The sequence below is a fragment of the Pseudophryne corroboree genome, chromosome 12 (genome assembly GCF_028390025.1).
Source record: "Pseudophryne corroboree isolate aPseCor3 chromosome 12, aPseCor3.hap2, whole genome shotgun sequence".
Classification (NCBI taxonomy): Eukaryota; Metazoa; Chordata; class Amphibia; order Anura; family Myobatrachidae; genus Pseudophryne; species Pseudophryne corroboree.
In genome coordinates, this window is record NC_086455.1 from 41,578,427 (window position 1) to 41,596,961 (window position 18,535).

An 18,535-nucleotide genomic window follows, 5' to 3' on the forward strand; every position below is an offset into this window, starting at 1 on the left:
CTTATAGCTGCTGTATTTTTAATACTGCGCGTAATTAGTGCCCCCCTCTCTTTTTTAACCCTTTCTGTAGTGTAGTGACTGCAGGGGAGAGCCAGGGAGCTTCCCTCCAACGGAGCTGTGAGGGAAAATGGCGCCAGTGTGCTGAGGAGATAGGCTCCGCCCCCTTCTCGGCTGCCTTATCTCCCGTTTTTCTGTGTATTCTGGCAGGGGTTAAATTCATCCATATAGCCCAGGAGCTATATGTGATGCATTTTTTTTGCCATCCAAGGTGTTTTTATTGCGTCTCAGGGCGCCCCCCCCCAGCGCCCTGCACCCTCAGTGACCGGAGTGTGAAGTGTGCTGAGAGCAATGGCGCACAGCTGCAGTGCTGTGCGCTACCTTGTTGAAGACAGGACGTCTTCTGCCGCCGATTTTCCGGACCTCTTCTGTCTTCTGGCTCTGTAAGGGGGCCGGCGGCGCGGCTCTGGGACCTATCCATGGCTGGGCCTGTGATCGGTCCCTCTGGAGCTAATGTCCAGTAGCCTAAGAAGCCCAATCCACTCTGAACGCAGGTGAGTTCGCTTCTTCTCCCCTTAGTCCCTCGATGCAGTGAGCCTGTTGCCAGCAGGTCTCACTGAACATAAAAAACCTAAAACTAAACTTTTCACTAAGCAGCTCAGGAGAGCCACCTAGTGTGCACCCTTCTCGTTCGGGCACAAAAATCTAACTGAGGCTTGGAGAAGGGTCATAGGGGGAGGAGCCAGTGCACACCAGGTAGTTCTAAAGCTTTACTTTTGTGCCCAGTCTCCTGCGGAGCCGCTATTCCCCATGGTCCTTACGGAGTCCCCAGCATCCACTAGGACGTCAGAGAAATTACTGTTGGTGCAAAAGGGAGGTAGCCTTGGGCTTTAATGCCGACCAATGTAAGTATAGACACAGAACTCTGACTAGTGCCGGAGGGGAAGGCGGCGTATATTTACCAGAAACTAGGGGTGGGGGGTTAGGCTGCAGGGGGTGCAATGTTAGGGCTAGGCTGCTGACAGGGGGGGGGGGGGGGGAATTAGGCACCACCAGGGGGCGGTTAGGTTTAGGCACAAAGGGGGCTTAGGGTTAGGCAGCGGGACAGGGGCGGCAGGGCTTGGCACCACCGGGTGGGAGATTAGGGTTAGGCACTAGGAGGGGAGCTTAGGGCTAGGCACTAAGAGGGGAGTGTGGCCGGAGAGCCCCAGCCACGAGGCAAATGGCCGCCCTGGCACTGAAGGGGTTAATCCCTAGTGCCCGGCGCCATTTGTTAAAGACAAAGGGGCGCTTGGCGCCAAATTTGAATTGTGTTGGGCGCTAGGCGCCGTGTTTATAAAAATGTGTTTAAATTGTATTTTTAAACTGTGCCGTGGTCCCGGACCCCTCCGGAGACCACGGCAGGGAGGACAGCTCCCCGGCGCGCTCAGCAGAGTGTGCGCGCCGGGGGAGAGGAGGCAGCCGCTGACCGCCGGAGTCCGGGAGCTCCGCTCCCGGCAGCGGTCAGTGTAGCCCCGGGCGCACTGGAGTGTGCGCGCCGGGGAGAAGGGTGAGCGCTGCGGCTGGGAGCTCGGCTCCCGCTGCAGTGCTCTATGTGAGAGCCGCCGCTGGGGGCCGGGAGCTCTGCTCCCAGCGCCTCAGCCCAGCACGAGTGGCCAGCCGCAGCAGCCGGGACGGACGTCCCGGGCTGCTAGCCGGCGAGGGGGGTGCGCTGCAGCCCGGCTCCCCGCCGGACGCTGCAGCGAGGCCACCAGACAGGCGCCGCTCATGGGGGACCGGGCTAGCCGGCTCCCTAGCGGCGTGGCTGAAATTAGGCTGCCCAGCAGGATGGTGAGCGCTGGGGTCCGGGAGCTACGCTCCCGGCGCCTCAGCGCTGAAACAAAGCCAGAGTCACGGCGGCCGGGACAAGTGTCCCGGGCCGCCGGGCTTAGGTACAGGGGGGTGCGCCGCTGCGTGCGGCGAGGCCACTGGTTAGTGCCACCCTGGGGGGACAGGGAGAGCCAGCTCCCTGGAACCCCAGAGGCAGGAAGACAGGCTGGAGGATGGGGGAAGCCAGCCCCATACCTCCAGCACTGAGAGGGAGAGCCCTAGCAGCCAGGCTGCAGGGCTAGGGAAGGCACTGCAGTGCCTGAGTATGTAGAGTCTGTGCAAGGCACAGGCTCAGCAATGTACAGTGTGATTTAAATGTAATGTATGTAAAGGTAAAATGCACTTACTTGATTGTGTGTCCCAGGAGGGGGGAATCCATAGCTGTGCAGGCTGATGGATTCTCCCAGACCTTTTCCCTAAAAACGGAATGCTTTCCCATCCAGCCTCACAGTTCCAATGGGCACAGGGAGAAAGAGAAGCAGCTTAGCTATGAAACAAGCTGAGTGGTTTCTTGGAGCTCCATGGAGATCAGCCGTAGTGGCCAGGAAACCTGGACCGGGGAGCCAGGCTACCCAGCTCTGGAGCCCAAATCCAGGCTGCAGGCAGGGGTCCCGGGCAGGTTTCTGGAAGTCAGATTTAGGAGGGAAAACTTCCCCCCAGCCAGACTGAACGGCACCGTGGGAGTAGCCTGCTCTCCCAGATGGGAGAGACAAAGGAGACCGACCACTCCCCACTGTCCATAGGGAACAATGTTAGGTGTGCATGAGACCAGAGCATGCACAGCTCATGGGTAAACATTGATTGGTTGTACACCACAGGGCGGGCTTACCCCCTGTGGTAAGGGGTCTTGGAGAGGGATAAAAGAAGGGCAGTTGGCCCATAGGATTGTGTATTGTAACATCTTCTTCTGCTGAAACATCTTGATTGTATGCTGTTGCCCCTAGCAATAGGGAGGAGCCTTTTTAAAGGTTATTTGAGCAATAAACACCTTTGCCTCAAGAAGACTGCTTCATCTTGTGACCAACAGGGTTAGGCCAAACCTAGCCCCGTTCTCCGGCTGTCCAGGGAAGCACCTGACGTCTCCAAGCTCCGCCTTCCGCCAGCTACCGGTAGAGGCCTAGCAAGTGGCTAGTGGGGATTCGTCGACACCACACAGGTGTGGTAAAGCAGTGCGTCGGCACATACAGAGCAGAACCGTGGTTCCAAACGCCACGGCAGGTTAGGAGTTTGGTGGTGGCAGCGAGAACCCGCCCACAGCGCAGTGGGTGGAGTCAGTAACAGGCGGTTACTGACGGTAAGCGGGAATCCCCTATGTGGTCAGGCCTCGTGCGGCTTGACCTTCCATTCTGTGCGCAGTTAACGGGACGCGGAAGCTGCGAGTGCTTCCGTACGGTATCGTCCTGTCACAGAAATTGGTGGCATAGTGGTGGGATAATCCCAGGCGGCTTTTCATCACCCGATTGGAGAAGCCGAGTTACTCAGGAGAGGAGTAACTGCAGCGCAGGAGGACGCACAAGATGGCGGAATTCAGCGGAATGTCCAAGGATGATCTGGAGACCGTATGCCAGGGGAAGGGTGTGGATATCCCTTCCAACGCGTCCAGAAGCGTCATGAAGGCGGCGCTCAGGAGCGTGGAGGAGTCTCATCGGGCGGAGGTGGAGAGCACTGACGGCGTCAGCATCGCAGAGGACGGCCCACCAGTGGACCTTCGTGAGGAACCGGTGAGAACCACAAGCCCCGCCCTCTCTCACAGCAGCAATGATTCCCAGCAATCCCTAGCAGGGCCAGGATCCCAACGTCCCAGGGGGGGCGGACCGGATACCCTAGCAGATCGGCTAGCGGAATTGGGGGAATGGGCAACGGAGCAAGAACGCATGCTTGTCATTCGGATGTGGCATGCGGAGCGGGCACCACAGGCCGTGGTACCCCGGGAGCCGTTGTCAGCTGTTGTACACAGATCAGGACGTATTCAGTTTGCCAAGTTTGCAGACAGTGATGGGGACATTGATGGACATTTGCAAGTTTTTGAAAGGACTTGTAAACTACACGATCTACCCAAGTCAGAGTGGGTGAGACACCTTGTGCCCACTCTGCATGGAGAGGCCTTGGAGGCCTATCGAGGAGTGGCGACGGAGGACTGTGGGAACTACGACGAAGTCGCGAAGGCCCTCCTCCAGCGATTCTTCATCACTCCAGAGTCTTACAGGAAGAAGTTCAGAGACTTGCCCAAGAATCCTAGCAGCACCCATGAGCAATTCGCCACCCAGCTGCGGCAGTACGTGGTGAAGTGGGTGAAGGATTCGGAAGCCACTACATGGGACGCACTGATCGACCTGATCTGCAGGGAGCAGTTCTACCGCAGGTGTGCCCAAGAAGTGAAGGAGTGGGTGCTAGATCGGGAGCCACCCAGCTTAAAGATGGCTGCCCAATTAGCAGACAAGTATGTGGCAATTCGGCCACGGGGGCAGAAGCGCCCCGCTAGCAGCCAGCTCCAACAGACTGTACCACCAAGGGGACCACCCTCTTCAGCTCATCACCCCCAAAGACAAGCATCTTCCAACCCGGGTGCTCTTGGCCAGCAACCGCACCGCAGCGTCCCTGCAACTGATCAGAGATCATCGGTGCCACGCCTGGAGAAGAAGTGCTACGGCTGTGGGAAAATCGGACATCTGAGGATGAACTGTCCTGCATCCCAAGCACCCCAGACTCGTGCCCCAAATCCGAGTGCTGGAGCCCGGATCGCTTGTTTGACGAGAGGAGATGAGCCTACAGAGACTGTTCCCCCTCCAGTCAGTCCGATGGAGTGTGGCGAGAGACAGGTGCACTCTGCGGAGAGAGTTACCTGCATGGCCAAACAGCCCCTACACAACATGTGGAGGCACCTGCAGTCAGTCCACGTGGGACCCCTGCAGGGAGAAGGCCTAAGAGACTCTGGGGCCTCAATCACTGTGGTGAGCCCCCACCTTATAGATCCTGCTGCAGTATTGCAGGGTCGCACTGCCACGATCACCCTGGCAGAAGGAACAGAAAAAGCGGTTCCCATGGCAAGAGTCTACCTGGACTGGGGAGCTGGACCAGAGTTGCGAGAAGTTGCCGTCATGGATGGTCTCCCAACTGATGTGGTCCTAGGAAATGATCTGGGTGGTGGGATCGTCACTACGTTTGTTGGCGCCATTCTCCGGAGTCAAGTTCCAAAACCACCGTTGACATCAGCTACTCCAGCACAGCCCAGCCCAGAGGAAAAGACTACAGCTGCTAGACAACTGCCAGCACAGCCAACCACAGCATCAACCAGCCCAGAGGAAAAGATTACAGCGGCTAGATCAGCCCATCGACCCCGCATGCCTTTTGCCTCTGGTATGCCCACGTCCATTAGCAACGCAGAGGATGTCGGTTCCAGCTCGTTTGATCCTGTGGGGGTGCCCAATGATGCTCCTGACCCAAGTGGTTTGCCAACTCCGGCGGTGAGTATGAGAAACCACACTGACTTTTCCATGACTGACCCCTACCAGACTGACCCTAGTAGTCCCCACCTAGATCCCCCTGTAGAGTGTCCCAATTTAGGAGAGATTGAGGGCCACAGGCAGGAGTTTAGGGAGGCTCAACTCTCTGACCCATCCCCGAAAGGCATGAGGCGCCACTCTGGCAGCGGCCTTGACAGGGTTGGGGCAGGAAGTTTGACCGGGCGGGAAGGGTTAAGGTACAGGGTAGACAGGAAAGTGGGAGGGGATAGACCAGATAGGGAATGTGTCCAACTGGTCCCCTCAGGGAACGTTCCTGCGCCACCGGTGTCGGTTGCCAGTGAAACCCCTTTGGACAGTAACCCGGGGACAGACCGTACCCTGAAGTGCCTGACACAGAGCTTACCCTGGTCTGGAATGTCGCATGATGCCCAGACCACATGTAAGGCTGGTGCCATGCGTTGGCAGCCGGGGCACTCCAGCGTTTGTGTTGTCTCTGGGCCTCTGCCCATAGGAGAACCCTTGCAGCAAGTTGCTGTGGACATAGCAGGTCCCCTGCCTGTGCACAGTAGATCGGGGAAGACACGCAGCCTCCCTGTGGTGGATGCCACACAGGATCCAGAGGCTGGTGGTCTGGCCGCCATCACTGTGGCACAGGTAGCGGACGAGGAGGAAGGAGTAGGCCTAGGTGACAGGGTAGGTTTCCCGAGTCATAGGTCGACGGAGGAGGATTGGAGGGCAGGTCTGACAGTTAGGGCAGACAGTTGCCAGATAGGTATGACGGAGGTGCAGTGCCTGGGGCACCATGTGGGAGGAGACAGGGGTAGGCCCAACCCAGAGGGGGTGGAGGCAACCAGAGGCCGTCCCCGACCCACATCACCCAGACCGGTACTGACCTTAGAACCTGTAAGGCCCTACGGACATGTTGTCATTGACTTTAGTCCTGTAGTGAACCCCTTGACAGAGATGGCTAGGAAGGGCATTCCCAAGTCAGTGGACTTTGCACCCGCTTGCGAGTTGGCATTCCAGTCATTGAAAGAGGCTCGGGTACCCGCTCCAGTGCTGATGGCGCACATTCTTGACCAGGACTGTGTGTTACGAACTATTGCGCCACTGCACGGACTGGGAGCTGTACCGAGCCAGAAAGAGCCATATGGGCAGGAGCACCCTGTGGCCTGTTTGAGCAGAAAACTGCTATTGTGGGAGGTGGGGTATGCCACAGTTGGGACACTGTGGGTGGCACTTGTTTGTAACCGGCCCCCCACCGTGGTGACTTACCACCTACCTGTTAGGTGGCTGCAACCTACCTTGGGGGAATTGGACAGACTTTTGTGGTGGAGCCTTGAACTTGGACTTCAGGTGGACTATTTGAACATTGTGCACCCACGAAGAGAGGCCCACTGTACTATGGATGAACTGTCTAGGCCAGAGCCTACACCCCCCAGGTAGCGTCCCCTTCACCCCAACGGACTGCGGGACCAGGACCCAAATCGTTGGGACATGGGTCCCTGGTTGACCCGCTTGAATGGGGGGGGAGGAGTGTGGCCGGAGAGCCCCAGCCACGAGGCAAATGGCCGCCCTGGCACTGAAGGGGTTAATCCCTAGTGCCCGGCGCCATTTGTTAAAGACAAAGGGGCGCTTGGCGCCAAATTTGAATTGTGTTGGGCGCTAGGCGCCGTGTTTGTAAAAATGTGTTTAAATTGTATTTTTAAACTGTGCCGTGGTCCCGGACCCCTCCGGAGACCACGGCAGGGAGGACAGCTCCCCGGCGCGCTCAGCAGAGTGTGCGCGCCGGGGGAGAGGAGGCAGCCGCTGACCGCCGGAGTCCGGGAGCTCCGCTCCCGGCAGCGGTCAGTGTAGCCCCGGGCGCACTGGAGTGTGCGCGCCGGGGAGAAGGGTGAGCGCTGCGGCTGGGAGCTCGGCTCCCGCTGCAGTGCTCTATGTGAGAGCCGCCGCTGGGGGCCGGGAGCTCTGCTCCCAGCGCCTCAGCCCAGCACGGGTGGCCAGCCGCAGCAGCCGGGACGGACGTCCCGGGCTGCTAGCCGGCGAGGGGGGTGCGCTGCAGCCCGGCTCCCCGCCGGACGCTGCAGCGAGGCCACCAGACAGGCGCCGCTCATGGGGGACCGGGCTAGCCGGCTCCCTAGCGGCGTGGCTGAAATTAGGCTGCCCAGCAGGATGGTGAGCGCTGGGGTCCGGGAGCTACGCTCCCGGCGCCTCAGCGCTGAAACAAAGCCAGAGTCACGGCGGCCGGGACAAGTGTCCCGGGCCGCCGGGCTTAGGTACAGGGGGGTGCGCCGCTGCGTGCGGCGAGGCCACTGGTTAGTGCCACCCTGGGGGGACAGGGAGAGCCAGCTCCCTGGAACCCCAGAGGCAGGAAGACAGGCTGGAGGATGGGGGAAGCCAGCCCCATACCTCCAGCACTGAGAGGGAGAGCCCTAGCAGCCAGGCTGCAGGGCTAGGGAAGGCACTGCAGTGCCTGAGTATGTAGAGTCTGTGCAAGGCACAGGCTCAGCAATGTACAGTGTGATTTAAATGTAATGTATGTAAAGGTAAAATGCACTTACTTGATTGTGTGTCCCAGGAGGGGGGAATCCATAGCTGTGCAGGCTGATGGATTCTCCCAGACCTTTTCCCTAAAAACGGAATGCTTTCCCATCCAGCCTCACAGTTCCAATGGGCACAGGGAGAAAGAGAAGCAGCTTAGCTATGAAACAAGCTGAGTGGTTTCTTGGAGCTCCATGGAGATCAGCCGTAGTGGCCAGGAAACCTGGACCGGGGAGCCAGGCTGCCCAGCTCTGGAGCCCAAATCCAGGCTGCAGGCAGTGAGAGGGGTCCCGGGCAGGTTTCTGGAAGTCAGATTTAGGAGGGAAAACTTCCCCCCAGCCAGACTGAACGGCACCGTGGGAGTAGCCTGCTCTCCCAGATGGGAGAGACAAAGGAGACCGACCACTCCCCACTGTCCATAGGGAACAATGTTAGGTGTGCATGAGACCAGAGCATGCACAGCTCATGGGTAAACATTGATTGGTTGTACACCACAGGGCGGGCTTACCCCCTGTGGTAAGGGGTCTTGGAGAGGGATAAAAGAAGGGCAGTTGGCCCATAGGATTGTGTATTGTAACATCTTCTTCTGCTGAAACATCTTGATTGTATGCTGTTGCCCCTAGCAATAGGGAGGAGCCTTTTTAAAGGTTATTTGAGCAATAAACACCTTTGCCTCAAGAAGACTGCTTCATCTTGTGACCAACAGGGTTAGGCCAAACCTAGCCCCGTTCTCCGGCTGTCCAGGGAAGCACCTGACGTCTCCAAGCTCCGCCTTCCGCCAGCTACCGGTAGAGGCCTAGCAAGTGGCTAGTGGGGATTCGTCGACACCACACAGGTGTGGTAAAGCAGTGAGTCGGCACATACAGAGCAGAACCGTGGTTCCAAACGCCACGGCAGGTTAGGAGTTTGGTGGTGGCAGCGAGAACCCGCCCACAGCGCAGTGGGTGGAGTCAGTAACAGGCGGTTACTGACGGTAAGCGGGAATCCCCTATGTGGTCAGGCCTCGTGCGGCTTGACCTTCCATTCTGTGCGCAGTCAACGGGACGCGGAAGCTGTGAGTGCTTCCGTACGGTATCGTCCTGTCACAGGGAGGTTAGGGCCAGGCTGCGGGAAGAGAAGGTTAGGGTTAGGAGACAGGGGTCAGATTAGTTGAATCACCCCTGACGGGATTTCATTCCTCGGGGAGCCGGCGTCTGTATTTTGACCGCCAGCATCCCGTCCGGTGGTCATACATACCGAAACCAGCTAGAAAACTAGAAGGGGCAGGTAATATGACACAAAAGTAGAATAGCCCCTTCCTACTGAATTGAAGCTTGTGTGTTTGTATTAATGTCACATGTTTTTGGTTTAGTCCTGGTGGCCACCAACAGGTCTCTGCATATGTGCTTGCATAACTCTGGGCTGTCACCTGCTGTAGACAGCAGATGAGTCTTAAGCTGGCCATACATGGAGCAACTCTGATGCTCAGCCTGAGAGCTGAGCAGCAGGATCATAGTACAATGTGGGAAGCCAAACTGGATGAGTTCAAGCCATGTGGCACACATGCCACATTGTCCACATACACACAGGTGGTCATCCTCCTGCCACATATTCAGCATGCCAGATAGAAAATGCTACGAATTACAAAAGGGTCATGGCTGCCTACTGCAGTTGCTTAGGGATCTTTCAGTACCTATAATATTTACAGACTGTGAGACCAACATTTCTCAATAGATAAAGATAATAACCGCACAACTAATTATTTGGCAGCAGAGAAGTCTTAATAGTTTTGGTGTCAATATATAAAATCAGTATGGGGCTAGCCAGATCAGGGATGACGTTGCAGCAAGTTGTCCGCTCTTCTATACAGTATATTGAAGTACAAGGAATGAACAATGCTTGCTTTAATACGTGTGTATGTGTAATGTCTCAAGTATCTTCACCATCTTGCTGACCATAACACAACAAATCGGTATCCTGTGCATACACCGCCATCTGTGAAGCTCCACAGCGGGTCATTGTGCTGTAAAAACAACCTTGCCAAGGGCTTATTAAATTCAAATCACAAATACGGCAGGCTAAAAGGAAATTGCTTAGAAGTGATACCACTATAAAAGAACAAAATCTCACTAATGAAAGATAAAGCTCTCCAACCCTAAGAAAGGGCTTTCATTGGCCATTTTGATCCAGTTGTGCTATACTTTATTAAAGACTCTGGTACAATACTCACCATAATATCTGATAATTAGCATGTCATTCAACAGCCTCGGAAACGTCTAAAAGTCTTAATCCCCACACTACCACACCTCTTACAGGATAGAATTTCGTTTTAAAAACCGTCGTCTCAAATGGAGACGTCTAGTGTACAGTGTGTTTTTTTTTTTTTAAGACTCTAAATATTAAATACATGTTTATTTTCCAAGAAAAGCCAATAAATGCAAAAATGCGGATACAAGAATGTAAGATATTTTAGTGTTACATCTGTTTGCCAGCCTTATAGGACCTTTTCCTCTAACTGGCCATTTCAAAGCGGGACTAACCGTGCGGTCCATTATATATAAACACAGGAAATCTGGTCAGCTTAGGTAAAAAAAAACATTTTCGCCAAGTATGAAACATTTATCTCAAACATTCTCAGTTCTGACAAACACCTAGAACCTTTGCAGACATGAGCCCGTTCACATTGGCTCTTATATAGATGTAAACAGAAAGAAGTAGGAGTAGAAATAAACTAAGGGCCTAATTCAGACCTGATCGCAACAGCAAAATGTTTCTCTAGTGGGCAAAACCATGTGCACTGCATGGGGGGAGGGGGGGGGGGGGCGCAGACGTAACATGTGCAGAGAGAGAGATTTGGGTGGGGCATGTTCAAACTGAAATCTAAATTGCAGTATAAAAATAAAGCATCCAGTATTTACCCTGCACAGAAACAATATAACCCACCAAATCTAACTCTCTCTGCACATTTTGTATCTCCCCCACCTGCAGTGCACATGGTTTTGCCCATTAGAGAAATTTTTCTGCTGCGATCAGGTCTGAATTAGGCTCCAAGTGCCTACTGTAGAAATAAGGTACATGGGAGACCTACCTGGAAACACAGAGCCCAAGTACATATTGGGCTCCACCACGGTTCGATCTGAATCTTCCTGTATTACTGCAATAAATAAAATATGCCAACATAAATGAAAGTCATCCAATTTAATTAATCATCAATATTGAAATAATTACATAAACACATTTATTCTGGGATATGTGCTGTTTGCTATGACGTGAGAAGGAGCAGTGCACAGAACATAAGTGGAGCCTGCAGACGAGGTACCGGAATAGGTAAGCTGCATAGTCAGGGATCCTACCCAGGTGGGACAGATCTGTATTATTTTCATAGCTGGCGCTATTCAAAGATGGCGTAAACCAATGAAGAGAAGGACATCTTTTGGCAACTTCATCGATCAATGCACCTCTAGAGCTCTATGGACACATTAATACACAGCACAAACGGATTAACCACCGCTTAATTTATTTATTACAGATAACCAGTGATACAGTAGCTACTGAAAAACAAAAAAGCTCCATCTCTAAAAACAAACAAAAAAAAAATAACACCAGCTAGTTTTTTTCCACTTAATAAATAGGCTCATAAGAGACAGAGGGGAACATTTAAGCAGTGATAAGAGTGGAGAAGTGAGCTAGTGGAGAAGTGGCCCCATCAACCAATCAGCAGCTCTGTGTAATTTTATAGCATGCAAATTATAGATGTTACTTCAGTGCTGATTGGTTGCCATGGGCACTTCTCCACTGGCTCACTTCTCCGCTCTTATCACTGCTTAGTAAATGTCCCCCAGAGAGAGAGAGAGAGAGAGAGAGAGAGAAAGAGAATGAGGAAACTATGGGGTAAAGTTACTAAACCACTGAGTTTGCTATGTGTTGTTTTCCGGTGGATTTGTATTAATTTACTAAGATCCAATCAGCTGCAACACAGCCAGTTTATAAGACTCCACTAAACAGGGACTTTTTGCAAGCAAGACTCTGGGAAGCCCATTTGTGGGCAGTACGGATGGTTTAATGGTTAGCATTACTGCCTCACAGCACTGATGTCATGGGTTCCATTCCCACCATGGCCCTGTGAGGAGTTTGTATATTCTCCCCGTGCTTGCATGGGTTTTATCCCACACTCCAAAAATATACTGTAGGTTAATTGGTTCCCAACAAAAATCAACCCTTGTGTGTCCACGTACATGGGCAGACTAGATAGGCCAAGTGGTTGTTATCTGGCGTCAATGTTTCTATGTAACACATCACCATTCCTTCTCTTTTTCATGGGATACATACAAACCACCAGATTTATCAAGTGTCAGGTTGGAGAACCGCCATAAATATATCAGAATAGTAATTAGTTGTCTCTGACAGGCCAAGATGGATAGAAATGAGCTGCATGGATTCCCGAGCCTCATGCAGCCCGTGTTCTGTGTAGCTTAGAAAAAAATAAAAAAAAACGTAGGGGGACAGGACATACAAATCAATGCTATTACTAGCACTAGACTTTGCCAGCCAGGGCTGATGACACTATCACAGGGTTACCCGCAGCTTGGGGTCCTCCTGGGAAAAAAGAGACCAAATAGTCCTACGCTGGTCAGGAAGGGGCTGTATTTCCTAGGCTCAGACCCACAGAAGGAATTGCAGGCCCCTCCTAGGAGAAACCACCCCTGTGCTGATAGCCCTAGGGCTCTTCACACGGATAGTGGTGGGTGTGTGGGAATAAATAGAATATGCAGGTTTTCTTTTTGCTGGCAAACTCCAACCAATCAGAGCGAAGCCATTAAATTTAATTAGAATGACAAGCACTGAGCACATTAATAGAGTTTTTATTTTATTGCCAAACATGGATCAGCCTGTGAAGTATAGATGAATGACAAAGTGGCTAATGAGGGTTGTATCGGGGGGGATGGGGAATGGTCATTTAAATAAAATGCTTCATTGCGTCTTTGCTTTTATTTTTTACGCAAGGGGATTGCAAGTGCCAACGGGTACTTGATCACAGTGCATGCTGGGAATTGTGATTCTCCGAGTACCAGCATCCCGATAGCCATTAAATGTGTGCATGACATGGCTTGCCGAAACCTATAGTGAGCCAGCAAAAACATATATATTCTAGTATTAACCAACTTCTGCCTGCACATCCACTGCTATCTGGGTGTGGGAAGAGCCCTGGTGCCTCCTAAATAACACAGCCTCATGCCGACTGCCTTATAACTGGTTTGATACTATGGCAGGAGGACTTCATGCTGTGCCATGACTGACAAAACAGTGTTGGCATTACCAAGTTTAGGGTTATGATTTCTGTCCCTCTGATTTCGATACTACCACTCTGGCAGTGCTGTCTGCCATTTAGTGGTGGGGTTTGGCAGTGCTCTGTACCATTAGAGAGGGGATTTTACGATGGTTCGGGCACCTTTACGCAGATGGGCATCGACTACAGCTTTCATTTAGAAAATCAAACCATCATTTGTAAATTTGGTGGTTTTGGCTTGTAAACCCGCAGTCAATCTGCGGCAAATTCAATCGCTATCAAAATGTTTCTAAAACCATTTAGTAAATTTAGTCCTATGACAGCAGAAGAGAAAGAGAGACTAAGGGGCAAATTCAATTGCACAGGAGCTGCCACAGGACCTTGCACCACGCACAAAAGCGTAAATATGGTAGCCAATTCCTAGTTGCACCTCCATAGGTTGCAAGCAGAAATGTGGCGAGACCCATCCCGCAAAGCCACTAGACACGGTTTCAGTGGCAGATCATGGGTAAATGATCCAGCCCGAGAGAGACAGAGGGTGTTTAAGGAAAACATTTGCTACATCTAAGCGTTTTAATTCTCATATTTTTCTCTGCTTTTTTTTTATCGCAATACAATTTGTACGGGTCACATAAAAAAAAAATGATGGGGCAGGTGTGTCCACCATGAAGAAGGTGAGGATCTGAAGGTACAAAGTATAATCATTGTAATACAGTGACACTGGAAGATGTTAGAGTGCGCTATAATTAGGCGAGAGATAGAGTGCTTTCAATATCTTTCTCCCAGAGCATCAGACTGACATCATTTGGCAAACACCTCTATTTCTGCCTGATCTCAGGATGCAACTCTCCCATAAAGAAATAATCCCAGAAGTGGGAGACCTCTGCAGATGACTGTTACCCAATTAGGAATGAGCTGCATTTATCTGGTTTATGACAGATAGTGACAGCAAATGAGATTAACACCTCTTGCAGAAGTCAGGGCCCGCAACGTTTAAACACCATCCGGAAAAGTGGCCAGTTACAAGCCAGACAGATGATGTAAGCTGTGCTGCACTGTACCACATCTTGTGCACGTTCATATCAGGGATGGGTCATCATCATGCAAGGCTGGCCAAGTGTTCTGGATCCCTGACCACAAAAGCTGTAAAATTGTAGTATTCAGAACAACACGCCTTGTTTAAATTCAGTACTAGATTATATTGCTTTCTTGTCCCGTTTAAAAGTGAACTATTGGCCAGATGAACTGAAACACACCTATATAACATTACCCAGTAGTCAAATTGAGGAAACCTCTTTACTTTACCAAGCTATACACTTGAAGAAATCATCTCAACCTGAGTGTACATGCAGATGTGCCCTCTTACATCTTTGCGTCGTGCACTACAAGTGCCTCGGTAGTGCACTGTATATGCATACAAAATGCTATGCTACAGTGTTTTCATGGTAAACACTGTAACGTGGCATTTCAGATGCAGATAGAGCTGCGATTACACACAGAATATAGGCGTGCTGCATATCATTTTAATCAACAGAAGCTGTTTGTGCATCCTATTACATTACTTTCCGTCTAAGCCGCATTTTCGAGGAATAAGACGCAAAAAAAGACACTCGACGCTGAGTCCCACCACGGCATGGCGCGACTTCAATCGCTGTTTAGCGTGACTGCAGCAAGGATGTAAGAGGAGACATCTGTATGTTTTACTCTGTAATAAAGGTGTTAACTTGCCATTTAGGAGAAGTGTTGTAACTCTTAGCAACCACACTTTTGCATTCTTTTCGAAGACAGAAATATTTAGAGAAAATGTGAGAGGTTGCTATGAAACAGACAAACTTATTGTACGGTTACCAGCTCTTATATTTATCATTTGAAGTTTTGGAAATGTATCACAGCAATAAATGAAAATCCATGAATAACAAAGTATCTCTATCTGCCAAGTTGAATAGCATGTGATTGATAGCATGTGTGCGCTGAAATGAAGACACTCAAACATAATGTCCTGGCCCTTAAATGTCCCAATGTTCTCACTGTCTGAATCTTTATCACTGTGGTTTTCAGGTCACCAACCACGTGACGTAACTTCTGGCTGCTCTAGTCAGACGGTGTCCGATACCTGAACTGTTCTCATCCTCTGGTTACCCTGCTGTACTCTAATCGCATACTAGGAGAACAAGCACAATACACAGATAACCTGGGTAACCTGTGCAGTTTCTGACTGGAACATAAAGGGCCCTCCGGGGGAATGCAGTGATAGGGGCCCATACTTAGGGGTGTGGCCAGCCTACTAAGGGGGTGTGGCCAGCCTCCACAGAGGATTGAAATACACAATAGTTTAGTGCAGTGTAATGCAACATATCTACCATGTATAATACAAGTGCACAGTCTGGAACCTGATCCCTAGAGGAAAGAAAGGGCCCTCAGGCAGTGGGGCCTACTGGTGGTTTCCCTGGTACCCCTGTCGGCCAGTCCTACCCTGAACCTGTAGCTCGTCTACAGCATCCATACCACAAATTTTAGCATGTGTTGCCCATCAAACAAATTGTAGAAGGATAAAAAAAAAAATACACAACACACTCAGAAGCCTGTACTGAAATATTATGGTTTAATGGCTTCACTACCCTTCAGCCCTATACTTATGGTGGGTTGGGATCAGGTCACCAGCGGTGGTGATCCCGTCCGCCATATTGCTAGCGGAGGAGGGCGAGCGCAACGAAGCCCCATGCTGCGCTCGCCATGCAGAGGGGGTCTGTGGCTCGCCACAGGTTCTATTCCCACTCCAAGGGTGGCGTGGACACCCACGAGTGGAAATAGTCCGTTAATCGGCATGCCGACTGTTTGGATTTCTGGCGGTCGGGATTCCGCCATCGGTATACTGTCCGGCGGTATCCCAACCGCCGGTCACATGATTACATCCCCTTATGGTAACCAGGCAGAGTGACACAATGGTGATAGAACTACTATTAGTATTGGACAGAACAAGATGACCCTTCTGTTAACGGATTTTATAGCCATTAAATATGTATATTTGAATTTTACATTTGGAGAATGGTAGGAAGATTCAGACTGGGAGCATTACCTGTCTCTTACTTGCGGTGTGAGTGCTCGTACTAACCAGTATATAGATTACTTGTGATAAATGAAGAAGGCAGTTCAAGTTCTAAGTTAGTATTTCTTGTGTAATAGTTTCAGGCTGCCACGCACAGCTGTATGGGCCCAGACGCACACATGCTATCACAGCAATGCTTTGATAGCAGGGGGCCCTTGAGTGTCAGGATATAGCAAAAGCAGCAGTTGTTGGCTGTGAAAACAGTCTGATACAAACCAGATGGGGGGCTGACTTGATGGGCAACACAAAGGAAAACAATTGGCTCATTCACCAAAGTCAGACCGCTACCCCAGAGAATTAACAGAAGACAATAAGTCAGGCAGGACTGATGCAAACAAGGAACAGCCATGTGGTAGTGCTAGAGGAGAACTGGGCTTCTCCTCACACACATTGTTACTCATTCCCCGCTTTTATTCACGTCAGCGCAGAAGATAGAACAGTGCAGATCAGCCAGAATTTATTTTTTATTTTTTTTAATGATAAGATATTTCAGTCTGCAGCCAATCAGGATCCAACTTATATGCAGCCGCATATAGTATATCAGCGGGGGAACCACAATAGGATCTTAGAACAAATCAAATGTTTAGCAGTTTACACTTTAATGTCATCCGTTTAATCTATGTCACTAGTTTTTCCACCGTCTCACAAAAGGACAATAACGAAGAATGCAGGGCCTGTGACTTTACACACAAATTCATTTATGGGAAGCATGTAGAGTAATTACAAAATATTATATATATATATATCTATCTAATCTGTGTAAAATGGCAAATCTGTAATGGTTGCAAGGTATGTGGTGCACATGGGCCTCTGTCCACACCGCACTTATTTATTTATTACCAGTTATTTATATAGCGCACACATATTCCGCAGCGCAGAATACTTGCCCATTCACATCAGTCCCTGCCCCAGTGGAGCTTACACTCTATATTCCCTATCACATGTACACACACACATTCACGCTAGAGTTAATTTTTGTTGGTATCCAATTAGCCTACCAGTATATTTTTGGATTGTGGATGGAAACCGGAATATCCGGAGGAAACCCACGCAAGTACGGGGAGAATATACAAACTCCACACAGTTGGGCCATGGTGGGAATGGAACCCATGATCTCAGTGCTGTGAGGCAGTAATGCTAATCATTACACCATCCATACTGCACTTCTTGAACACTTAACCCACCGAAGCCCAACGTCGGCAGCAGCAGCGCTGCACAAATCAACAGGAAAAAGGCATGGTGGCCAGTTGAAAAGGCATTTTGCGCATGTGCAGTATGAAAATCGCTGCGCCATGCTGCACATGAGCAATAGACTCTGGTATTGCGCTAGGGATTCCAAGTGGTCCAAGTGCTTAGTCTAATCAGCTGCTGGCTAGAGAGGAGGGGGCCTAGACAGAGTGGGCACCCCTGCCTGTATTGGCCTCTATATGTCTCACTCTAAAACATAACATGGAGGCAGTCCAGCCATACAGGGTTCTGAAGATGAGGAGCCTGCCCTTCACCACCAAGTGTGAAAGTGTCCAGGCTCCTTACTCACTTATACCCATTTTCCACTAGCTTTTAAAACACGGGTAAATGCGCGGGGGCGCGCATTTACCCGTGTTTTTCCCTAGTGGAAAAGGGTCCCCCTGCAGATTCCCGGATCAAGTGATCCGGGAATCCTACCCGGGTAGCTAGCCGGGTTGAACACGTGTTCAACCCGGTAAGCTTTCTAGTGTGAACGGGAGCCGTGTCGAGGCAACGCGGCTCCCGTTCACAGTGTAAGGGAGGGCGGCGCTGGGAGATCATGTGATCTCCCAGCACAGCCCCTGCCGCGTCAGCAGCAGCGTCACCAACCCGGCAATATGCCGTATTGTGATCGCTGTGGGAAGGGGACTGTAGCACGGGTCGCAGCCGTGTCAGGCGACCCGGCTGCGACCCGTGCTACAGAGGTAGAAAAGGGGTATTAGAGAACAGGAACGGATGAGGTGTCCTAATGGCTACCTGAGCAGTGGCCTTGACTGTCCTTTGTTGTAATAATGTTACTAGAAGGAGTGTAATGCAAGCAATACCCAGGTAGCTTGCCGCAAGCTGTGTAGTGTGAACGGGAGCCATGTCGAGGCGACACGGCTCCCGTTTACAGTGTATAGGAGGGCGGCGCTGGGAGATCATGTGATCTCCCAGCGCCGCCCCTGCCGCGTCACTAGCAGCGTCACCAACCCGGCAATATGCCGGGTTGAGGAGCGCTGTGGGAAAGGGGGTTGTAGCAGGGGTCGCAGCCGTGTCAGGCGACCTGGCTGCGACCCGTGCTAC

General features: G+C 51.3%; 1 protein-coding gene across 4 annotated transcripts in view; it reads right to left on the bottom strand.

Annotated features, from left to right (window-relative positions):
• The window catches only part of KIAA0586 (KIAA0586 ortholog), a 216,562-nt gene that overhangs the window by 51,637 nt on the left and 146,390 nt on the right, over positions 1-18,535 (bottom strand). For 3 of the 4 annotated variants that reach the window (XM_063947394.1, XM_063947397.1, XM_063947396.1), the window contains exon 31: positions 10,939-11,004. The exons of the other annotated variant lie outside the window; for it this stretch is intronic. In XM_063947394.1, coding sequence (XP_063803464.1) covers positions 10,939-11,004 — 66 coding nt within the window. The remainder of the gene's footprint in view (positions 1-10,938; positions 11,005-18,535) is intronic. 4 annotated transcript variants of the gene reach the window in all.